At 42.7% G+C, this 25,725-nt stretch overlaps 1 protein-coding gene across 1 annotated transcript in view; it reads right to left on the bottom strand.

The window, feature by feature from the left end:
* Positions 1 to 14,290: 14,290 nt before the first annotated feature.
* Positions 14,291 to 25,725, bottom strand: part of LOC109312149 (nephrocan-like) — a 25,462-nt gene continuing 14,027 nt past the window's right edge. Inside the window, exons 3-4 of the mRNA XM_019538193.1 lie at positions 23,490 to 24,391; positions 14,291 to 15,207 (exon numbers count right to left, since the gene is read on the bottom strand). Coding sequence (XP_019393738.1) covers positions 14,760 to 15,207; positions 23,490 to 24,391 — 1,350 coding nt within the window. The 3' untranslated portion in view covers positions 14,291 to 14,759. The remainder of the gene's footprint in view (positions 15,208 to 23,489; positions 24,392 to 25,725) is intronic.

The following is a 25,725-nucleotide window of genomic DNA, read 5'->3' as shown; positions in this document are numbered from 1 at the left end:
GCGGGGGAGGCTCAGACACGGGCTCAGTCTCGTGTCACCGCCGCGGGCGCCGTCACCACCATCCTCGCGCCTCACTGCCGCCGCTTCAGCCGCCCGCCGCGCGCTATGACCGCCATCCTCCTCCGCGACCTCTCACCCCACCGCTCATTGGCTGGCGCGTCGGGCGGCGCCGCTGCTTCCGGGGACAGCGGCATGAATGACGTGGCTGAAAAGGAAGAGACGGAGCTTCCGCGGGCGCTGCCTCCAGGCGCCACAGCGCCCCCCTGCCCCTGGCGGAGTGCGGGCGGCGAGGCGGAGGCAGGGAGCCCAGGGCTGCCGGGCCGGGGTGGTGTAGTTGCCCGATGTGTGCAAGGAGTTGAACCCTTGTACCATGAATGATAGACCATACTACAAGTGATCGAAATGTACAGTGACTTGGGAGGCAGCTGAATTGATGCACCGTATGCAAAACTCCAAGTCGCTCTCAAGCAGTCTTAACTAACTTTTGGGAGTTTGTTTTATGTCAGATAGGCCAAATCAGTTGGGAATCGTATCGACTGAGCAGAACACAATCGTTCCAAAAACCGTACAGATTGAGTGGGCAGAAGTCAATCCTTCTAGCCACCCTGTGGGGCGCTACAACCGGCAAGCATGCTCTGTCTCAACCTCTTGCCCTGAGGCTTCAGATACGCCCAAACCCATTGGCAGGTGTCCTGTGTGCATGTCCAGGTCTGGAAGTCTTGGGATTTGGATGCCCCCAGAAACTGCAGGCAAGCATCCTCTTCAGAAATTTCCTATACTCGATCTTAGCCCACAAGAGGCGAGGAAGCAACTTTTGGATTTACAGTCTCTCTCTTTTTTTTTTTTTTTAATTTTTTGTGTTCCAAGTCAAATCAACTCCAAATCTGAGAGTCAGTCCAGATCCATCCTACTGGCAAATATTCTCCACCCCACCTGGGGCTTCTGATGTTTCCAATCCTTCGGTGGCATCCTACATGCAGGCCTAAGCCTTGAGGTTTGGGGTTTGGATGCCCCAGGGGTAAGCTAGGGAGGGGTGTCCCTTTTCCATGAAGTGGGCATAAAGCGAAGATCTTCCCACTCCATCAGCTAAGTGGGAGATCAACTATACATTACCTTTGTGGGTAACTACCTCCATGCCAGGAGAGCGGTTGTCCCCCAGTGCAACTAGGAAAGCTGCCTCGGTGGTCACGGTGTTTCCCCCGTCAGATAAGTATAGGACTACACTTGAACTGAGCTGAAAGGCCAAGAAGAGATTTGGATTTACAGTCAGTGCTTTCTTATTACTGCTTGCCTCACAATAAAGAAACACTTCCACTTTGATGACCCAGTTTTCACTCACTTTCCACGTACAGTGAGCAGTATAAAGTAAAGAAGATGACTTATTTGCATACTTATTCCTATAATTTTTGTTTTCAGTATAGGATATTTTTCAGCAAATACAATCATTTTAAGCTTCCAATACACTCTTTTCATATTTAGGACCTCACCACCACGCCTGAGGTGTTTGCCTGGGAGGGATCCTGAGCTGGAGAGGCAGTGAAATGTATCCAAGAGCTCAGCCCAGAGTTTTTATTCAGAACACAAAGGGCACATCCTCAGACATACAAATGCAGTTTGAGTTGCCACAGACCTGTCTGTGGTGTTGCAAACCACACACACTATACATGCAGGTGTTTGCCACGTTGCTATTTTCAGATGCCGGACATTCTGATGTCAAAAAAATCTGCACCAGAAAAAGGGTGGCACATGTGGTGGCAAACCAACTGTAATGGCGCTGGAATGAATTAAAACCAATCTGTGAAACAGGAGCTTTCTTACCAGGAGCAGCTCCTAGGCAGCAGGACAAAGGCTAGCTTGACTAGTGAAACAGCAAGATGCTCGAACAGGAAGTTGAGGTTAGACATTAGGCAAAGCTTTCCAACTGGGAGGGTAGTAAAGCACTGGAAGAGGTTATCCAGAGAAGTTGTGGCATCTCCAGCCATGGAGGTTTTGAAGGCCGTGTTAGACAAAGCCTTGGCTGGGATGATACCGCTGGAGGTGGTCCTGCTTGAAGCAGGGGGTCGGACTATATGGCCTCCTCAGGTCTTTTTTGACCCTAATTTTCTATGATTCTATGAAAAAGACCTGTAGAACAAAAAGTTTACAAGGGATTGGGTAGATTGAAAGGACCCCAAAGTCAACTGACTCTCTCAGCATAGCCTGACTAGAAGTGGTGTTGCTACTGCCAGGCAGTTGGCTTTAAGCTTTGGGTGGAGCAAGAATCAAAGAGAGGTGCAAGTGCACCAGTGCACATCCTCTTGAATCTGACTGTTCGTCACATATAACACAATATATATTTTTATTCAGGGAAAAGAAACTAGAGGTTTTACTAATGTAGCCCAAATGTATTATTCCATTTAAGACTGAAGCAGAAATGAAAATAGCTTTATAGGAATGTGTGTTAGTTTGCTATAGTGTACAGTATGTATTGATAACACAACAAACTAGGCAAGAAAACAGAAACAAACTCCAATGATGTTGCTGCTTTAGTCCTCTAGTCATTAGACTTAATCTCTTTCAAATGCATAAAACAACATCAAGCCTTCTTGAGCATCTTGACAGGACATTCCTTGCTTTACTGAAAGATATTTCTACACCCAAGTTAAAGTTTTCCTCTAGGGTTAAAAACAGTATTCAGGGCTGTGGAATGGGAGCTACATTACCATAGCTGGCAGACAGCAGAGTTGCAGAAGAAAGAATAGCTTGATTAGTGGAACATTAGACCATTAAAAAAAAAGGAGAAGGTTGTTTATACTTATGTGCGGCCGGGTGGGGGTGAATAACGAAATCTCTCTCCCTGGGACTTGCCTGCCGTGCTTTGGAATGATGGAAGAATAAGAAGGTAATTCCCCAAAGGGAGAGGGTGTAGTAAATCACCCCAGAAACAGGATAAAAGAAAATTGGTTTATTAGTAACTTCCCTGAAGATTGTGTACCACCCTGACTGTTCTCACAGCTCGCAGTCTCCCTTTTCTCCACCACTGAGTAGCTCACTCCCCCAAGTCAGTCAGCTCCACTCCAGTCCCACTGTCTTTCCTCTTTCCTGCGGTACCAACAGATCCTTTCTCCATGGGACCTTCTCTCAGCCAGTAAGTTTCTCCTCTCTTTCTCACCTCCTTACTTCATCAGTCACCGTGATTACCTACACCCAGTTAGCCGGTCTTATCCACAAGCTACTCCAGCACTGGGTCTGCCACTCCTGGCTTCCCTGCTGAATTTCTCCACGCTGTGCCCCAGGGGGTAAAGGCAAACCCCTTGCTGTGGACTTAAGTAGCTGCTGGCTCCTAATCAGTTAATATTCTCAGGGGGTGCCATCCCCTTCCCGACTGTGTTTACTAAGTAATTAACTTTGCCCTGTCCCTGACCTGACTCTCCCCCCCACTCCCTTCCCCTTTGCAACATAGTAACATCAAAAGAACAGGGCTGTCTTTGCCCTGTTCCCTTATAGAATGAAGAGTTCAGAAGGAAAGAGGTAGATTATAGTAAGCCACAGTCAAGTGACCCCTCACTGCATCCTGAATAGAAGGGCTGTGCGAAACAGCACCGTTCTGCTTCAACTTCTGTTTCGATGTTTCAACAGATCAGTGTCTCGTTTTGAGTTTTGTTTAGTTTTGAAAGCACAGTTCCGTTTCATTTCATCGAAACTGTTTTGATGGTTCGCCCATAGGCTATAACGGGGAAGCATGAAACTGCCTATAACGTTGTCATTTCTCGCCTGATTCAGATGAAACTTGCAGGGATCGTAGCTCCTTCTGAAGGAATAAAGCCTGCCAAGTTTCAAGGAGATAGGTGCAGAGGTATATAGGAAACTGCACCTCAGGGTGCTGACAAGCAAAACTGTCACTTGCTGGCAACAGCAGCTTCCTGTCATCCGGCAAGCAGATCCGGAGGCCTGCACCCCTGGGAGGGCTGTGCTGGACTCCTTCCAGGGGTATGGGCCCCTGACCTGCCTGCCAGATGACAGAAGGCTGCTGCTGCCAGCTGGGACCAGCCTGCACCCAGCACTGGGAAAATTGGTGCCGCTGCTGGCCCCACCTGGTAGCAACAGCATGCTGTTATCCAGCACACAAATCCAAGGGCCCACACCCCAGGGATGGCTGGGGGATGTGCCAGAATCCTCCCAGGGGATGCAGCCCCTGGATCTGCGCTGAATGACAAGAGGCTGCTCCTGCCAGCTGGGACTGGGATTGAAAGCCAAGTAAGCCCAGCTTTGAAACTTTAAATGTTTCAAAACTTTCAAAATGTTTTGCGTGCCCTTGTTTTATTTCAAAGCTGTTTTGAAGGCTTTTGTTTCATTTTGATTTCACTGTTTTGAGCTTGAAACACATTGAAACAGCTTCGAAACAAAACACTTGGTGAAATTTTGCACAGCCCTACTGAATAGCAATGCTGCTGCCACTGCTAGGCAGTGGGTTTTACACTTTGGGTAGACCAGGAATTAAAGAGGAAGTGCAGCTGCACCATTGCACCCTTCTCTGAATCCAGTCCTGGTCAAACCTCAGCACTGGGTACCTAATGCTTAGACACGAGTCTTGGATCTCCAGCAGTATGTGTTGTGACTGTCTCTGTGTGTATGTGGCGGGGGGAAGCAAGTCCACATTAAAAAAAGAAGCCCTCACCTTTCACCTGCAAGTCTGAAAAGAAGAATGTGTTCCTGAAGAGACTGAAAAACCAGACATGGTAGGCAACCCATTGTCTCTGGTGCTAAAGCTCCTCCTGTGCTGGCTTGGGCACATGGTGTACAAACTCCTGGGGCCATTAGTTTAATTCTGATCCCATATGTAGGGTTAGGCTCAGTTAAATGAATGTCAAACAGGAGAAACGTCAAAAGGAAAAGTCTGGTTTCATTGATGACAATGCTTTCACTTTGCATCAGGTTTTAGAGAAGACATGATTGCTCCCCCTTCCCTTCTGCTCCCCCTGCCCCCCCCCCCGAGTCACTAATTTACTGAAATCAAAAATTTGTAATTCAGCTGCCTCTTCTCACCCATTTGTGTTTCTTCTTTCCTCCTGGAATAATGTACAGTACTCTGTACTTCAAATATGTGCAGAGTTCAATGGCACCCTCTGGTTTATCTTTATGAATCTTTCAGTAGATGTATATGTAGTTACATAATTCAAGAGCTTTTTTTGGAAAAAAACCTTCCTAAAAAGTAAGAAAGAATATAGCCTCTTTCTTAAAATAGCCAAAACATGGAACTCTTGGTTTATGACTAAAATTTATATTAAGCACAACCCAGATGACAGACTATAAAAGTGGCTCATCTGAAGTAGTGGAAAAGTGTATTACACAACTGAGTGAAGAAGAAAACGATAAGCTGAAGAAAGCTTTAAAAATTAGTAATAAACATATGTTATAGTCTTTCCTGGATTGGTATTTTGACATTATAGGAAACTGAACACCATAGGCACGTCCACACATGCAAACACATGCACTTGCAGCAGCTCAAACAGAAGTGGTGCAAATTAGAGCCAGGGCTTTTTGCCTCGGCCCACATACTCAGACATGCACTTTGTTGTGGAGCAAATTGTGCCACCTGGGGCAAAATAACCCTGCCTGGCTCCTCCCAGATCTGCTGCTAGGGGGAGCCAGAACCCCGGGGCCAGCACTTGTGCTGTCCCCAGCAGTATAAAAAGCTGTCCTGTCAAGTAGCTCAGGAGCTTCTGGGGCCCAGCCCATTGGTACCTGGGGACACTACCCCTTGTGCCAGCTGGACTTCTGAAGCAGTCCTAAGAGCTCCCTGCACTCTCTACCCACTGCAGGAGTCTGGCAGTAGGGGCTGCTGCCTGGCTGTGACCTGCTGCACATCTGGCAGACCCGGATGGGGACTGCACAGCCCGTAGAGGCATCTGCCCCTCTGGGCCAGCAGCCAGTGAGCTGTTGCTGCAGGGTTGGCCTCTGTGCAGCACTACTGTCATGTGTACCCCCCTGTCTGGCCACCTGGGCAGCTATCGCCCAGAAGATGTTCCAGGTGTGGTGGCCTGTTGAAGCATGTTCTCCTGGCCCCATTTGGCCAGGAGGTCAGCCACAGCCAGCTAAGTCGAAGGCGCCAGCTCCGAGCAAGCAAGGCCCTGCCACTGACCTCCCTAGCAGGAATTCTGGTGTTCCGTATTGGAAAACTGAAAACAGGTGCTATGGCCCCCACACAAGGGCTACAGCCCCCCAACAAGGGCCAAATGGCCCCCACAGAGGCTATGTCCCCCCAAGGGCCAAATGGCTTCCACAGGGGCTACGCCCCCCACAACAAGGGACAAATGGGCCCCGCAGGGACTACCACCCCCCTGCAAGGCCCACATCCCCCACCCCAGCCCGCCAATCGCTGCCTCAAGACACCCGCCCCACGTACCCCCAGGTTCCGCTTGCTGCCCCACAACCCCAGGCACTGTCACTTTAAAAACAAACAAACAAACAAACAACAAAAAACACGGAATAAAAAGGCAGGGAAAAAATATACAGCTTATATAGTCTAAAGTAAACCATATTATCTCCAGTCACACTCACAAAGCAAGAGGCTACGTGCCACTACACTGGCCTACTATGGACTCAGCATGCAAAACTCTTGCTCTTAGCAAAGCTCTTACTATTACACCCTGCATTCATACAGATGCCACTTATGAGAATCTACAAATTCCTTGTTATATATCTTGTATCAAACAAAGTGAGCAGCAAGGTCTATTAACCCAGCCTTTTGCTGTTAAATTTGTGTCTTCTGCTACTAAGAGAAGCCAGGTAGACTGAGATAACACTTGGGAGACACCTACAATAAGCAGCTAAAAGAATTTATCTTCTATGAATAAAGATAGTTTAACACAAAAATCTTATTCAGAAAAAGGAAGTACCATTTGGTCTTGTTTAGTAACCTCTGTGATTCTTTGCTTAAATATATTGCTGCCATAAACATCCAAATTGTACCCTACCAAAAACATTAATTTGGCTGATGGCAATTTAAAAAGTTAAAAGTTAAAAACCCAAGCAACCCCTATCACTCTATTTAAATATATGACTTCCATAGCTTAATTTGTTGAGAACCTAATTCACTGTTGACCCTTGAGTAATTGACATAACCAAATAACTGGGAGGTGACACCTGATAAAACAGACTTCATGAACGTGAATGATTATTCACTCATTGCATGCCAACAGGAGATAATGGAAAATGGAAACTGTTTGCTTTGGAAAGTAATTGGTGTTATCACTGCTCAGGTATCAGCTGAGATTTATGAACTGGCAGGAAAGTCCCAGATTATTGTTTGTAATTCACTGATTTTTAGTGTTTTGTGTAGTTCAGTTCTGCTTTCTTTTCATGTACTTTTGGAACTGTTCGATAAAATCTGTGCTCAAGTGCAAATCACACCTGATTTTTATATCATAACACCATTTTGTCTCAAATAGTCTGGAGAGGGGAGAACATATGGTGGTTGGGGGTGCAGGGTAGACCACATAGTGTGGAAGGAGGGAGTGTGGGGAAAATTGCACAGTGCATGGCTGGGGATGTGGGGAAGACCACATGGTGTGCAAAAGAGGAGCGTGGGGAAGATTGCACAGTGTCAAGTGGGGGAGAATATAGGGGAGATTGCAAGAGATCATGGTGTGTGGCTGGACAGAAGCATAGGAGAGAAGCTGGGCCTTCAACTTTGGCTCTGACCCTGACCCAGGACTGGGGATATCACTTGGCTGGGCCTGGAGCCACCATGCGCTCCATACCCTGGGCCAGAATTGGAGCCAGAGCTGCCACATCAGGTAAGTGGTAGCTGGTGAGCAGGGAAAACAGAGAGTAGCAGCAAGCAGACAGTGGGAAGGGGGCAAATGGCTGGAAGGCAGCCACCAGGGCACATAGGCGAAGTGCGGGAAGGGGAGAGGGGCATAGATACATGGAAAATGTGTAATTTGCTGTGGACATAATCTACTTGTCTGAAATCTGAAGTCATTTTGGATTTGCGTAAATATGGCAAATTAAATCTGTTGTTAGCCAAATTAAATATTAGGAAATAAACTTACTGTAAGGCCTAAAGAAAGTGTAACATATGAGATAAAACCAATAGAGGACATCTTATCTTATCAATACATAACCTATATCAGAAAAATGTGGTCTTAAATTCCTATTTAAGCCAGTACTTACCTATTTCCTCAAAAGGAAAGCATTCTTTTTCAAGGAACCCTCCATTTTTCAATATCCCTCCATTCTTTTTTTTGTCAAATATTTTTCTATTTCAACTCTTTTATATTACTTAACTTAAATAATGAGTTGTTTTATTATCTTATTACCAGTTAGCATCCTGAAGTTTATACCAAAGGTGAGAAGATGATTTCCTTTGCACGCTTTAATTTCTACTACAGCAGGCTCCATATACTTACATGCAGCAATTTGTCCCACACTGGAGTCCAATGGTTTTTCATCTACTGCTCACCAAAGTTTCACAGTATCTCTTTCTCTCTTTCAAATTTGAGTCTAATGTCTGGTCTCCTCAGAAAGGAGAGAGAGCAAAAAAATCCCTGAAGGGGATACAGTCAGGTCATATTTAGTCCCATTTTTTTAAATTTATGAATACTGATTTTAGAGACAAATAAATAAACTCTATCGAAATGGAACAATGAAAAAATTGACAGACTTCTTTTCTTTTTGAATTTACTATAAGACGAGTAGACAGCTGGATTGCACCTGGAGAATTGCATCAGTTAATTTAATTGCATCACATGATCTAAGTTACGTGAAACTAATGGGCACAAGCCATTTCTATAAATCTAACATAATCCTCAAAGCAGTACAGTGGGAATACTGCTGAACAATTATCTTTAGCAAGCTATGTGCACATAACATGACTTTCAGCTGTTCTCGAAATTGCAGCACCATTAGATGCAATTAAATGGCTTATTATTCAATTTGTATCTGCACATTTTTTCTTCAGTTATTGGAAAATAATATTATTTATGTAGCTAGGCTGTAAGCCTCAAGAGGATTATCTGGAATCTAGATATTCCCTCCCGAGAATTGGTTTTAGGAGTTTAAATGTTAGGCCCCTGGTGATAAATGGCGCAGCCAGTTGTTCTCTTAACATGGAAATCAAAGAAGACACTCTACCTATTCAAAGTAAGACATATGATAGACAGCGAGGGCCTCAGTTCCTATCAATGATTGCTCGACTCCTGTATCTGTGAACTCAAAAAACTGATTAGATCCTAAGGAAAAGCAGATTGCTTCATTTCTTGATCAGCTTGTTTTTTTCCATTTGGAACATAGCTACATCATCAAACAAAGTATCCAATCCATTGTGGAAAAGTTAAAGATTCTGAATTGTGATTTTGCAAGAGACATTGTATGGGAAGATGGTGTTCATTCCTGGGTTCTTTTCTTTCCACACAAATGGCTGGAGGGATAGAAGTAAAAAGCAGTTGCAGGGAGGTTTGGTTACTCTCATATCAACAAGGAGTCTGAGTGATTTAGAGTGTAACTATCTATTTGAAGTCTGCATCAAATTCCATGGCAGAGCCCCCTTACTTCTTATTAATGTTGATTTCCCTCCTTGTACATCAAGAATTGATGCAGCCTTGAAATGTAAATTGCTACATACTGCTCTGGAGATGCTGCAAAATAAATTTCCAGAGCTAGAAATAATAATAGCAGGTGATTTCAATGCTAGAATTGGTGGCACTGATATCCATGATAAAAAAGACACAATAAATTAAATATGGGGAATCTTGTGTGATAAGGCACCAGATGAAGAAGGGCAATGTTACTTTAAATTCATAGCCAATGAGAACTTTAGAACACTTGAGCTAGGGACAAACATTCAAAAAACCTGAACCTGCATTGATTCAATCTTTGCAGGTTAGTCTAACCTGGCTAGGTTAAATCAGTTTGTAACTGCACAGACATCCCAGACATGCAGGCACATGCCTGCAGTGGCTCAGGCTAGAAGCTGGGGGGTCCTAGAGCAGCCCTTCCTTCTCTTCCACAACGCTGAGCTGAGGGGTGTTATAGATTATACTAGTAGAACCACATATGTGGTATAAGTATAAATCATTCAAAATCCTACCATGTGCAGAAAGAGTGCCCACTTCTCCCTTTGCCTAAAAATTCCATTAGAACTAGTTGACCCCATGCTTCACTGCAGAAGTTTAATTCAATTTTTATTTTTTTAATAACCTTTTGTCATAATCATCATCATCTTCACTTTATGGTTTATGCTTCATTGCCTGTTCCAACTTCAAAAGCTTTCAGACCATCGTTTCCATCTGCTTTCTAATGACTGTATTTGTTTCCAACAAGTCAAGAAGATTAAAATAAACTATAAAGAAGTGAACAGATAAGAAGAAGAAAGACTGTGGGATGAACAAGTAGATGCAGTGAAAATAAAGATAATCTATGTTTTTGGCATGTTATAGCCAAAGAGACAAAAAATAGCTTTCAATCCCTGAAGAACCATGTGCTTTGGTTTGTTTGTTTTTTTTAATAAGTTTAACAGCTTTTTCACAGCTGTTGAGGGAAATAATGGATACTCACTGAAGGAAATATCTGTTAAGTCACAAGTGCATCACTACCTCACTTCTGAATTCTAAGTAAGAAAATTATATCCCTACTAAATAATGGAAAGGCCCCTGCCTTGATTTTCTTCCTTTGGAAATGTACAAAAGATTTAATAGGTGGTGACCAATTTTCACTATATATAACTATGTCTTCATCAGTGACTTGGATGAAGGCGTGGAAAACACTGTGTCCAAATTCACAGATGATACCAAATTATGGGGTAAAGTTAACATAACAAAGGGTAGGGAATGAATCCAGGCAGATCTGGACAGGTTGGAAAAGTGGGCAGAACAGAATAGGATGCAGTTTATTAAGGACAAATGCAAGATGCTCCACCTAGGGAGAAGGAATCACCAGCATGCTTACAGGCTGGGGAAGGACCTTGTCAGCAGCGCAGCAGTAGAAAGGGATCTCAGAGTCACTGCTGACTCCAAGATGAACATGAGTCATGAATGTAACAAAGTGCAGAGTAAAGCTACCCCCACACTTTATCATGCATTAGCAGGTACATAACAAACAGGTCCAAGGAGGTGATACTTTCCCTTTAAGTGGCATTGGTCAGACTGCAGTTGGAGTACTGTGTGCAGTTTTGGGCACTGCACTGTAAGAGGGATGTGGACAACCTCGAGAGGGTTCAGAGGAAGGCCACTCATATGGTTAGGGGCCTGCAGGCAAAGCCCTACGAGGAGAGATTGAGGGCCCTGGATCTCTTCAGGTGATCTTGTGGCTGCGTACAAATACATCGGGGGGACAGCAAGGAATAGGAGATGCTCTGTTTATCAGGGCACCCCTTGGAGTAACTAGAAACAATGGCTACAAACTGATGGAGAGCAGATTTAGGTTAGACATCAGGAAGAACTTCTTTATGGTAAGGGTTGCCAAATCTGGAATGAGCTTCCAAGGGAGATAGTGCTCTCCCCTGCCTTGGTGGTCTTTAAGAGGAGGCTGGACATGCACCTGGCTGGGGTTGTCTGAACTCAGTGCTCTTTCCTGCCCAGGGCAGGGGGTCAGACTCGATGATCTGCTAAGGCCCCTTCCAACCCAAACATCTATGAATCCATGAATAACTATTTTAGAAAGCATTTATCCTAAACACTGGAATTAAAATATCAGTAGTCACGTTTTTTTAAAAAGGTGATGTGTGGGACCTGGCAGCATATTGTCTGATTAGTTTTATGAGTATCCCAGCTAAAATACATGGGAGATACTCTCTCACTTACTCTTCTGAAAATAACATTCTGAGACAAGAGCAGGTTGGTTTTAGAAGCTATTCTTGCATGCACCATTCCTTAGTGTTGCATTATTTGGCATCCAAACATCTTAAAAGACCAAATAGTTTATATGTAACCATCATAGAGTTTTTGACTTCACAGAGGGCATATCTATACATGCATTAATGCACTGTAGTCATGGTACATTAAGTTTAGTATCTGTAATAACAGGTGCTAACTCAATGTGCAGTAACCAGTGCTACTGTGCAGTAGTGCCAGTGCATGCCTTTTAAGTGACACTAGTGCTCAGTAAATTAATTCTGTGCATTAGCATGATAGTATGGCTTTTGCCATGACATGCTAATGTGCAGTAGAATTAGTCTACTGTGCATTTAGCATATCATGTAGACATGCCCAGACTAATTAAAATTATGGCAGAACGTGGCAATGATATTGATGGATAGAGTTCTACTATGATGAGTTGTTGCTTACTACTCAAATATAGTATCTAGGGTGTGTTGTGGGATTGGTGATGCCCTATCTAGTAGTTTTTTAAGACAGAGGTATGAAAATGATGTCTGCTAATTTCTAATCTATTTCTGAATGATTTAAAATATATGCTAACTGGGAATCAATTCCATGCACTTATGCTAATCAATTCCATGCACTTATGCTATTGAACAAATTTATCCCTGTCTTGCTTCATGCAGATGACATGTTATTAATGTCACCATCCCTGACAGGCCTTCAAAGGTTACTAGATACTTTTCAGTGGTATGATGTCTTAAATAGTTTAGAAATCAACCCTGCTAAATCCAAGATACTAGTTTTTGGACATGAAAGGAGGAAACGGAAATTGGAGGTGGTATCCTTATCTAAAGACCTTGGAATCTAGTTTAATAAAAATCTGAGCTGGAATTAAGACATTGAAAATGAGAGGATTCAATCAAAACAAGCTTTGGGTACAGCGTTATCTTTTTACAATAAGACGAGTAGAAGGGCACTACTGGCAGCACTAAAGATCTAGGTATCTAAGGTAAAGTCTGTTTTATTGTATGAAGTGGAACAATGGGGTATTTACCCTGTGGTTCATTCCAAAATAGAAAAAAATCTAATTACTTTTTAAGGCTGCTTTTATCTCTATGATGGGGGAATTAATACAATCTAAAACTGGGCTGCCTACTGTGAACATTTCAGCTCAATTAAGAACTCTAAATTATTGGATAACAATTAGAACTTGTACCCTAAGAAGTGTATTTTTGAAGCCTCTCATCTTTCAAATAAACCTTTATTTGCATGGTAAAATAACATTCATATTCTTCTCCTGACAAATGACCTGGGCAATGTGCTGACAATCACTGATCCAATATTCCTCCTATATTCAAAACCAGATATAAATTTAAGAATGAAACATGCCAGCATACCGACAGGTATGCAAGCATTGAGATCCTCTCAAACTTCTCCTTTTTTAAGATTAAGAAAATACTCTTTTGGCATAGAAACCTATTTATCTGAAGTACAAAGCCTAAACAATGAGTGACCATTACTAGACTCCGATTCACTCAAATGAGATGTGCAGTCATCATGGGCAGGTGGTGTCAGACTCCCAATTCAGACAGGGTATGTTGTTTCAGGAAGAATGAGATAGATGATTTAAACCACTATTTGTGCTTTTCTCTTTCTTTGAAACATAAGAGGAAAATGGATTTCTCTGTTAGGTGAGAATTTTTAATATTTGGTGAATGAGGAAAAAACAACTTGGCTCCTTTCAGATAACTTACAGCCTGTCTGTATATTTATATTACTTGTGAAAAGAATAAGAGCTAAACTAAAGTGCAGTTTCCCTGTTTTTATTCCTGTATTATGGCATATTGTTTCATTTATTCTATTTTAGCATCATATATTGTCTGTTTGACTTTTGTTTGAATTGGAAGCATTTATAATGTCACTGTATGCATTAACCACTGACCATACATTATATAATTTTACTATATTATATTCAATTATTTTGTCCATTTTACTTTATAGTTTTAGCAAAAGCTGTAAACTTACTACTACTACTCCTGCTACTATTACTACATTCACTGTAAGAACTGCAGACAACTGGATTGCACCTGGAGAGCTGCGTGTCATGGGAAAGTAATGGAGACAAACCATTCATATAGTTTTCTCAAAGCAGTACTATGCAAACAGTGCCAAACAATGATCTATTTCAGGCTATGTGCACATAAAGTGGGGTTCAAAAGAGGATTTAGCTGGACTATTCTCAGCGGTGACAGATGACAGAACAAGGAGGAATGATTTTAGGTTGCAGCAAGTGAAGTATAGGTTAGATATTAGCAAGAATTTTCTCACTAAAAGGGTACCAAAACACTGGAACAGGCTGCCCAGAGAGGTCGTGGAGTCTCCATCCTTGGAGGTTTTTAAGACCTGGCTAGACAAAACCTTGGCTGGGATGATCTAGTTGGGGATGGTCCTGCTTTGAGCAGGGGTTTGAACTAGATGACCTCCTGGGGTCCCTTCCAACCCTAATTTTCAATGATTTTATAATTCTATAACATGATTCTATAATTCTATAACATGATGTTTCAACTTCTTTGGAAACTGCAGCACCATTAGGTGCAATTAAATGGCATGGATCTCAAAGCTCCAGTACTGGCATAGTATCTTGTGAAACACTTTTTGTCTGCAGTTTTTATAGAACTATCAAGCTACCTTTATGAACCCCATAGAGAACAATAGATCACTTTTCCAGGTGATAGAAATTATATTCTTACTTCCCAACAATCACCTAAATTAAATGCATAACAATATTGATTAAAAAAACTTTCTCACAATTTTTAAAGAACCTGACATCATAATACACTGTTGGCCACCCCCTTCCCCACTTCAAAGCACTATGTTTTATAAAAAATAAAAAAGGAAATTTCAGTGGTACCCCCACATGATAATGGAAGAGAGCTCTAAGGCCCACCATCATCATGATTAATCTATTTCATAATCATAATAATCGTCATCCACATTTATTCCAACACTGGGAAAATCATCGGTTTTCATTTTCTTTATGCCCTCTTTGATTCTTTCAGCTGAAGAAATGTTATTTTCACATTGCTGCAGAATCTTTTGGGAAGACATCCAGCTTTCTCCTTGGCTTTCTATTGGAGCTACACATTGTCCCCCCTTGACATCTGTCCCTTTGGCCATCAGCACCTTTCTGGTTCTGAGCAGGTCACAGGTGCAATTCCAAGGATTTCCATCTAGATACAGGTGCCTGAGACGAGGTAAATACTCCAAGACTTTGCGATCCAAGGAAGATATCTTGTTGTTCCGTAGATTTAAAACCTGAAGTTGTTTCAAATCCTTTAGCTCTTGTTCTCCAACATCCTGTATGTCATTTCCTTTCAGATCCAACCGGGCTAGAGTATCTGGAAGTCTGAACAAAAATGAAACAAACTGAACATTTGCTATACTGATTCTGCCAGTGTCATTGAAAAGGAAGGCACTGGGATGCCATACTGCAGAGGAGACATGGCCCTAAAATATTTGTATGCATGTTTTGGACACATGTCTAAATTATTACTTACATGTGATTTTTTGAAAGCTGTTGGCCCAACATCTGAGTATAGCGGACTTATTTCCCCCAAATTATTACATCCCTGAATAGGCTCTTTTTTTGAGGGAGAAGTATTACATTCGAAGTGGGCTTTAATTAATGTGAAAGTAAATTTCATGGATTCCCATGTAATAGTCATAACCAAGACCAACTTATAGCAATACCAAAGACAAAATATGTACAGAAGGCTGAGGTTATCTCCACTAAGGCTTTCTTTGCATAAATGTGGTTGATATTTTGTGCAGTAATGTGCATTTTTTTCTTTTTGTTGCTTTATTTTGTCAGCATCAGATTCAGAAATTATGCACAACAGGTCAAAAGAACCTGAAAAGGAAGTGCTCATATCTTTGGTAGATATTTCTAACCAATCTTAAAAAGATGTCATCGGGGACAAAAAACAAATTATTCCTACACAGCTTTGTTGAAAAAACCCAACAATTTAGAACTGAGTAAATATGAAAATGAAAATCTGATGAATTTTTCACCATATATTTTGTCAATTTTTTTCTTTTGCATTCAGTCATTTTGGCCATAAAATGAGGCTTGTTGTTTTAATTACTTTTGTATTTCAAAAGCCTTACTCATTCATTTATAATCTTCTACTTTTATCTCATACTTATATATGAAAACTGTTAACTAGAGAAGTGTACTAATTTGGCATAAAAGACAATTTAATTAAATCAATTTGAAATTAATCCAAATTCAATTTAATACTGTATTATAATGTACAAGGTGCTGAGGTTGGGAGTGCCAGTCTGAAACATAAAGGACTCTGGTTGCACATAATTCTCAAAGTCATTATAAAGAATGTTAAGAAGAATTACCTAGAACTAAACTGTGACTCTGCACTAGTACCCATTACTGATGCGATAGCTTATTTTACTGTAGTTCTTTGATATATCACTAAAAATAAATGATGAAAATAGCCCTTGGGATATGCAATTGCTGAGGTGGTTGTTTCTGTAAAGCTAAACTGAATATCATATTCCAAAACTATTTGCCATGCTTGTTGAAAAACTCTCCAGAGCTTCAGAGAGAATATTCAGAGAGTAAGGTTTGTAAAATGTGGTCTTCCATGGTACTACAATATCCAGGCAAGAGCAAAAGGAATAGCACATTTTTTGAATAACTCAATTTATTCTGGAGAGATTTTGATCTTGCAACCACAATAAAAACTGGAGAAAAAACCTGGAGCTATGATTTTAGTTAGTATGGACAGTGGTTTGACATGGAAGAAAGATGGCATGGGGTGAAATGCAGGTCTCAGAAGGCACTGATAAGAAGATACCACTTAAGGTTCTTGTTCCAAAAATATATATACTCAAAGGCCTGAGTGAGCAAAAACTTAGGCATAGTCCCTCTGAAGTCCAAATGAATCCCACTTAAGTCAAGTTTAGATTTTGAGGCCCTACTGTTTGATCACAACTAGTGTTTAAGAGAGTAGCCATGTTTAACTGTTTGACTGTTCTTGCTGCTCTTTGGACTCCTTTATGCTCAGAGCCAGTGTGACAGCAATGCTGTTGCTACTTCTGAAGGTAGGATTAAGCTGGATTCAGAATTTTAAACCATTTCTTAAAGAACCTATGGCAAGCTCCTTAGCACACTGGCATCAGCAATCAGTGTTCAGGGAGCCATTGCATATGCAGTGTCGGCCCGCCCATGCCTGCAAAACCAGTGGCCGCAGGGAGGCCCCTAGCCAAGGGGCCCTATGCAGCCAGCATCCCCCACAGCAGAGATGTGAAAGCCGCAGTTTTAAACTCTGCACCCATTTCAAGCGCCAAGTCTAAAACTGTGGCTTTCACATTTGCTTGCCTGGCAGCTGGAAGCAGGGCCCCTCGTCCACCGATGGGGCTGGGGGAGGGCAGGCGGGGCTGGGGTCTTGCCTGAAGAGCCCCACCACATCTATGGGCTGCGTGGTGCCACACCTGTGGGGGAGGGGGCCGAGATGGGCTGGGAGAGCCCTGCCTTACCTGCTCCCTGCCAGGCCCAGCCCAGCCCAGTCCAGCCCTCTGCATCAGGACAGCAGGGCAGCAGCAACCTGCACGTGAGTGTAGCAGAGGTGGAGGGGAATGAGACTGGGTTGCAGGCGGCTGCAGGGGGGTAGGGGGTGGAGGGCTGTCAGGGGTGGGGTCTGTGTGTGTGTACATGATATCTCTTATTAGACCAACTAAATAGTTAGAAACATTTTTTTGGCAAGCTTTTGGGCTTAAAAGCCCTTGGTCAGGCTGGGGAAGCATCTGTAGTTGGTGTGCGCTCTTCCTGGATGGAATAAATAGTAAAGAGGCCAGAGGCTGGGCTGCAGCAAGAAGGGTAGTCAGTGAAGATATGAACTGAGGAGCCAGTGGGTGAGAGAGGGGGATGAATATAGCAGGGAAAAGTGGAGGGGTACCTGGGGGTCAGATGGCAGGCAGCTTATAGTGTGTCATAAATCCAATGTCTATGTTTAGTCCAGGGATGTACTTAGTAGCTGTATCTTCGAGAGTTGTGCCGAGTTGCTCTTTGGTATGTAGATTAGGTAAAATTCCTTCCCTGGAGGTATCAGCTGGCAGGCAGGGAGGTAAAAAAAATCTTCCTTCTTGTTCTGAAATGAAGTTTAAAACCCAAAATCGGCTAAAATTCAGCTTCTTCCATGTTTCAGGGATGTACTTGGTAGTCGTGTTGGCCTGAAATGAGAAGAAATACCAAAATGTAGAACTCTTGGTTCCAAAATGATACCTTTTATTAAACCAACTAGGAAATCACAAAAAAGTTGGACCCAGAGGGACAGCTTTCCATCTCCAGCTCTGTCTGTGCAAAAATTAAGTTTACTTCCCACCTATGGGGACTTTGTACCACCTATACATTTCTCAGGGCCCAAAAGCTTGCAGAAAAAGACAATTATCTTATGATTTCCCAGTTGGTCTAATAAAAGGTATTATATTTTGGAACCAAGAGTTCTATACTTTTGTATTTCTTCCATGTTTATTCCATGATTTTTTGTATCCAAGAGGTTGATGAAGTGAAGTTCATAGGCTCATCTGTGAAAAATGTTTTGTGAATTCCCTTTGAGGATTAATAATGAGAGATTGGAGAGAAAGTGGATTTCTTGTAAGAATGTGCCCCCACCAGTAATTGGGTATTCTGGTCTTTAATAGATATCGGATGTGAGTTCATTCTGATGAGCAGCTGTTGTGTGGTCTCGCCTACATATTTTCCATCGGGGCATTTGGTGCCTTGGATGAGATGTATTACATTTCTGGAGACGCAGGTGTAAGATACAGGAATGCTGATGGCTCTGTTGTGGGGTGTAGTAAGTGTGCGGGTGGTGGAGATACGTTGGCAGGTTTTGCATTTCTTTTCATGGCATGGTCTGGATCCATTTGGTGTGTTCTGGGCTGTAGGAATTTTGCTTCTGGTGATGAGGTTAGCGAGATTCAGTGCTTGTTTGAAGGCTAGGATGAGTGGTTCTGGGAAGATCTCGTTAAGAACTGGGTCTCCTTCTAGTATGAGTTGCAATTGTCTGAGGATTTTCCATATAGGTTTGACGGAGGTGTGATATGTCATAACCAGCAGTGCGATTTGTAGGGTTTTCCTTGTGCACTGCAGCAATTCTTCACCTGGTATCCAGGTGGCTCTTTCAAATGTGCATCTATCTCTCTGGAGGAGTGTCCTTGTTGTGTGAAAGTCTTTTTAAGATTTGTGAGGTAGCAATCCTGGATGTTCTCCTCAGTGCAAATTCGGTGGGATCTGAGGGCTTGGCTGTGTATCACAGGTTTCTTGGTATGTTTAGGGTGATTGCTGGTTCTGTGCAGATATGTATGTTGGTCTGCGGGTTTCTTGTATAACATGGTCTGTATTTTACCACTCTGGATGCTGATCGTTTTGTCTAAAAAGGAGATGTTGGTGCTGGAGTACTCAAAAGATAGTTGGATGGGGGGGTGATGATTGCTGAATTTCTTCTGATGGAACTCAGAGATTGCAGGTTTTCAGCCCAGATGATGAAGATGGCATCAATATATTTTAAGTATAGCAAGGTTTTGATGGTGCAGTCTTTGAGGAATTCTTCTTCCAGGTAGCTCATAAAAAGTTTGGCATATTGCGGGGTCATTTTGGTGCCCATAGCTGTACCCATGATCTGGAGGAAGCATTGGTTATTAATGTGAAATTGTTGTGTGTGAGGATGAAGCATATAATTTCAGTAATATCTTTGGGTCTGTACTCAGAGTTGTCATCTTACTCTCGTAGATATGTAAGGAAGTCTTGGATGCTGTCCTGGTGTGGGATGTTGGTATATAAGCTGATAACATCTGTGGTGGCTAGGGGGGGTGTTGCTGGGGAGGTGGTCTATGTTTTTAAGTTTTCATAGAAAGTCTGTAGAGTCTTGGACAAAACTCACTCTTTTGGTAACAAGTGATTTAAGGATTTATTCCACGAAATCCACTGATACTCACCCACTGGCTCTCAATTTATATTTTCACTGCCTGACTTGCATGCAGACCAGCCTCTGGCTTCTTTACTATTTGTTCCATCCAGGAAGAGCTCACAGCAACTGCAGATGCTTCCCCAGCCTGACCAAGAGTTTTTAAACCCGAAAGCTTGCTAGAAAAATGTTTCCAACTACTTAGTTGGTCTAATAAAGGACATCAGATTTACCCGAATAACCTTGTCTGTCATGTGTATGTGTACATTTGACCATAGTGGGAACAGGGAACACGGAGAAGTGGTGGGCATGTGCCTCCCAGCCCAGCAGGGTCCACCCAACCTCCCCTGCCAGCACTAAGAGGGGAAGGGGCCCCTCCTCACCCATAACCCAGCTCCCATGGGGGGAGGGGACCTCCAATTTTGTGCTTGCCCAGGGCCCCAGTGCATCTTAATCTGCCTCTGTGCTCGCCACCCCCATCCCCGCCACTGATGCCTTCTTCATGTAAGTGTGCCCCAAAGCTATGCCTTGCAGTGAGCCCCCAAAAATTGTGGGCCAGCCCTGTGTATATGTTATGGCTGCAAATCGAACTGGGAAGAGTTTTATTTTTTCTTTTTCTTTGTTCTTTTTTTTAATGCATCATATGCAAAGAGTCCATCTGGTGTTCATGGTGTTCCCATCTTTACCATATAGCCCTGAAACAGATCAAAAGCATGTGCCCTCACCCATTATAGAAAGGTGAGAGATCGGAAGCAAAAACCTAGCTCAATAAAGATAACCCTGCTGTTCTAGAGAGCCTGTTTCAGGAGAAAGTAAAAACACTGAAGTGATTTCTAAGTCCCTTTAAACACATGATGGAAAGCTGGCTGAACTGGGGCCATGGCTGACTTTCTGCATATACAGCTTTCTAGGAGGGCAGCACAACATCTGAGATAACCCAAACAGCTATATTTTCAATTTTGTGCATACTCAATTACCAGCTGATACATTCGGGTCTCTCTTTATGCAAGGGTTGCATTCCAAAAAACACCTCGCATAAAGCAAATCCATGATTATTACCTGTAATGCATAGGGATATGTACCAGCCTCACTCTATTGCTCCCCAAAACCATGACAAATTCAAACAGTAATCACACAATACAATAACTGCTGTGCAGAAGCGAGCTGCATGTTGCAAGCAGCGGCATGCGCAGGGGGTGTGCCACCACAGCAGCATGGGGTGGACTGGAGAGGCACTCGGGGGAGGGAAGCAGGGCAGCAAGGAACACCAGCTGCTTGCCACTCCTGGCTCTACCCTGCTTCCCTTCCCTGGGTGCCTCCCCAGCCCAGTGGGCACAAGCCAGCGTGGCTGGGAACAGAGGGCTACAAGCTCCCTGCTGCACCGGGTCATTCCCACCGGGCTGTGGAGGCACCTGGGGCAGGGAAGAAGGGAACAGTGGGGCTGTGTGGAGAAAGTTTGCTCTGTGCTGCAAGCAGCGTCATGCACAGTGGGCATGGCGCCAAGGCAGCACGGGGTGAGCACTTCCTCTGCGGCCCCTCTGTTCACTGTTTCCCCTCATCTGTTCCCCTCATCACATATAAGCAAATTCACACAAAACGAATTCACATAAAGAGTGACCTGAGTGTACACATATAATCAAATCTATTATATAAAGTATCCTTTTACTCATCTCTCCACTTGTGTTTTATAGTCCTACCTTGGAATTTATGTTCACTGAAGAATTAAAAATCTCCAATGTATCTTTCAAAATTATATCACTAAAAGGTTAATAGAGAGCTCTTTCTTCCCCTTAAATTGTCTCTACTACAGGGTTATAAAAATAAGATGGATTAGACAATATTAACATAACCAGAAAGCATTAAACATTCCTGTCAAGCTAGACTGAAATCAAATATTTATATGCCACTAAATCACTGATTATAAAGCTCTTTCCAAATAGATTCAAAGGCACCAGATGCTAACAGAGATGTAAAGCAGGTAAAACTGTATTATGTTATTTACTATGCCCTGTTAAGCCAGTCCACTAAATGTAAAATAATATGTAACACTGTAGTTGTGTTAAATAAGTGGATGTTATATAAATAAACTGCTATTTTTATAGCATCTTATTGTGCAGATATTTAACAAAGGACTTATTACATTGGATAAGACCAGTGTTTTTCTAGTCTTCTGGTTCAGTTTCCTACCTAGTAATGGCCAGAACCAGATGCTGAAAAGAAAATGCAAGAGACTCAGATTGGGCAATTAGATAACATGCTATGCACAAGGGGAAGTTTTGTGTATATCCTTCTATTAGAAGCTGGGTTATGACCCAGAGTGTTAGGTTTTAAAACCCTGCCAAATTTATGAGGTTTTCTTTAATACTTTAATTAAACAGTGATTGTTAGTATCTATATGAACATCAAGGTCTTCTCTGAACCATGCTGAGCTTTTGGAATCTTATACTGGAGCAACGATAGGCTAAGTATGGTTAAGTAAGAATGTACTTCTTTTCTATCAGTTGTAACTTTGCTGTCTTTCAGCTTCATTAAATGTCCTACTAACCTTGAAATATGAGAGGGTAAATCAAAGGAAATCAGCGCCCCTTATCTGCATTATTCTTTTGTATCCCCTAGCCTGCTTCTTTTATCTAGGTCCTATGGAAACAGCAGTCGCAGTTGCAGCCAGAAACCTGAAACAAACATGCACTCAGCTCTTTGCTGAGACTACCAGCAGATTAGTGCCAGATAAGGTATTAGGTGTGTGGTATGGATATTCTCTTCTGGGAATGGGGCTGAGCTCAAACTCATTTCAAAGACCATCCCATAGCCATCATATAGTAACATTTCTTTCCTTACAAACACTTGGCAGGACTCAAGACAATAAAAGGCTCCTCAGCCTTACAGCTATTACTGCAGGAGCCAGGCAGTACCCTTTATATATTAAATAAATTAAAAGCTCATCTTTCATAGGCACAGAACAACTGCTGAAAGTAACAGCACTTTGTAGAGACATCAAGGTGGAAAGGGGTGTACATACATTTAACTGGATCACTGCACACTGCAGCTGTAACTACATCTATTCATACTGAGAGGACTGAATTTTGTTGTGAATTAAAAAAAAAAAATAGCCTTATGCAGTAAATATGTATGCAGGACCCCCCCCAAACCCAATTTGTGGAATCTCCTGCAGATTTTCAGTCCTCAAGAAGCAGGCTTCTAGCCTTCTCTCCCAACATGCACATGAACACATCTGTAGAGCAGGCAGGATGGATAGCCCAAGATCACTGGGAAATTCCAGAGTATCAGAGGAGAGATCTAGTGCCTTTACACTGTTCTTGGGACTCCACCTCCCAAAGCAGCATGTTTCTCGTACATAGTATGTAACCCTCATCCTCTTCCCACTGTCAACTTGCTAAAAAGTCTCATCAATTGGGGGAGTGATGCCAGTGACTGATCAGCATTCATTCCCACAAAGAAATTCCAGCAGCTTTCCAGGGGCATGATGTTATGAAAAGTAGCTATATTTCCCTGTCCCACTTACTGCACACTAAAGGAGACCAGATTCAGAAATGAGGAAGGGAGAGAAGGCTTGAAGCATGGCTGCTACTCTCATCTCCCTCGTATCCCCCCACAACTTTAGTCCAGTTTCTACGCTCTTTGGTTGCCAGGAAAAGAGGGAGGTGATGGCCCTCAGGTATAAACTGTCTTAACATGCACTTGCCTGAGTGGAATAGAAATAAGCAGGTTTTGTTCCAGTGCCAGGTTAGAAAGCTGTGCACACCTCTGAAGAGCTCCAGCCTCAAACAAACTAACAGCGTTGTTATCAAGAAACAGATGCTTGAGGTTTCGTAGACCCTGGAAGTCCTGTGCTGTGACTTGCCTAATCAGGTTATTGCTGCAGTCAAGTTTCTGGAGTCTGGCTGGAAGCCTGAGTGGCATGGCTTGGAGATGGTTACTAGACAGTTCCAGTGTGATTAAGTTAGGAAGAAGGTGAGCACCATCTATTGATGAAAGCTGATTTTCAGAAAGAAAAAGCTCAGATAGGTTTTCTAGATGCTTCACGTCTCGAAATCTTACTGTTTTGAGTCTGTTTCTCTCTAGTTTTAATGAAAGCAAGGACTTGGGCAGGTCAGGTGGGACCTTTTCCAGATGGTTTCCGCTAAAGCTGAGAAACTGTAAATCTTGCAGAGGTTCAAAGAAGTGGCCTAAGAAAGAGTGCAGTTTGTTATTAGCCATACTCAGATACTTCAGCTTGGGAAGTTTAAGTGGGCCAGACACAGACTCCATATTGTTACCATCCAAAATCAGACTTTGTAAGCTGCAAAGGGAGGAAAGCGTGCTGAAAGAGAGTGCCAAAATCAAGTTGTTTTGAATGTCAAGCACCCTGAGTTTCTTTAAACCTTCCAAATCAGACCCGTGTATAGCATTTATTGAATTATCACCAAGTTTTAATACTTCAAGGCTTGATGGGAGGGAAGTGGGTATATGTCTTAGCTTGTTCTTGCAGAGTTCCAGGGTTTGCAAGGTGTTCAGAGCCTTGAAGGTGTTATTTTCTATTGATTCTGTTCCACTGCAAGACAGGATAAGCTCTTCAAGGCCAGATATTCTGCCAAAGTCAGAGACCTCAAAGAGAAGAAGGAAAAACAGAACAAGTTCATGTAAAAATACTTCTATCCAATTTACAGACCTCCTCACTGGCTCTTACTTTGCTATTTGATCTATTTTGTGAATGTTGGTTCAAAAATAGTCAATGATGAATTACAGACAAAACAAATTACCAATATAGAGTAGTTCTTATGGCATCTGTATTTCAGCTAACATTTGCTTGTATTTCTAGGACAGAACTTTATTATTTATGTCCCAATTGGTCAGACATACAATTTATAGAAGGGGCAGGAAGGACGTTTCTTACATTTCTGCACAGGATAATTCAGTGACTATGGATAAAAAAATAACTACTGTTGAAACAATAGAGCATGGGTGAGATTAAGGTAGAGCTGTGTTCTTTCCCTTCCCCCCTGCCCTATTCAATGGTCATCATTGCTGATTGGTGTGGATTGTAGAACATACTACGTTCCTTTTCCAAAGCCATGGCCCTGCCACTGTAAAGTGTGTCTCCTGGAATCTACAGGAGGGATTATACATGCATCCCATCACACCAGGTACAAACACTGTGGGCACTGGGCCAGTCTGGATTTGGAAATAAACTCTATGGAGCGTGCCCATCACTACTTCAACCGAATTTTCAAAACTTAATACTTTACTGGTGTTTATCAATGGCAAATGAAGCTTTGATGTGGCTGTAACAATCGTAAGTTAGAAAAAGCCAGTGTTTGTATTATTTTTCTGCTTTGCTAAAGAGCTCTCATTTATAGTCCTGGAATAATAGAAGAGCGAGGCTGGAAAGGACATCAGGAGGTCATTTATTTCCAAAAACCTGCTCAAAGCAGAATCATCCCTGACTGAAACATTCTGGCCAAGTATCTGTCTAATCTGCTCTTAAAAACTTCCAACAATGGATACTGCACAATCTTTCAATGCTCCTTCTCTTTGTATGCTGCATTGACAATAGGCTTAAATTATCATGGCAGCTCCCACTCAGCAAAGTAGCCCACAACTATGAGAAAAAAAATTGAAAGGGGAAGAATCCAGACGTTCTAAGAGGGTTCTTTCATGGAACCCTTGGAGAGAAACACTTGACCACACCTGGCTGCCACTTCTGCTAGCACATGTCAGCTAGCAACACAGACAAGTGCAAGGTGATGCACCTCGGGAGGAACAACCGGCACCATACCTACAGGTTCAGGAACTCCCCTCTTGTCAGCATGGAGGCAGAAAGGGATCTGGGGGTCATCATTGACTCCATGATGAACATGGGCCGGCAGTGTGGGGAGGCAGTAAGGAAGGCCAAACCGCACCTTGGCATGCACCCACAGATGCATCTCGAGCAGGTCCAA

This window comes from Crocodylus porosus, unplaced genomic scaffold (assembly GCF_001723895.1).
Source record: "Crocodylus porosus isolate Cpor-Errol unplaced genomic scaffold, CroPor_comp1, whole genome shotgun sequence".
NCBI lineage: Eukaryota > Metazoa > Chordata > Crocodylia > Crocodylidae > Crocodylus > Crocodylus porosus.
This window is presented reverse-complemented; position numbering and strand designations above follow the sequence as displayed.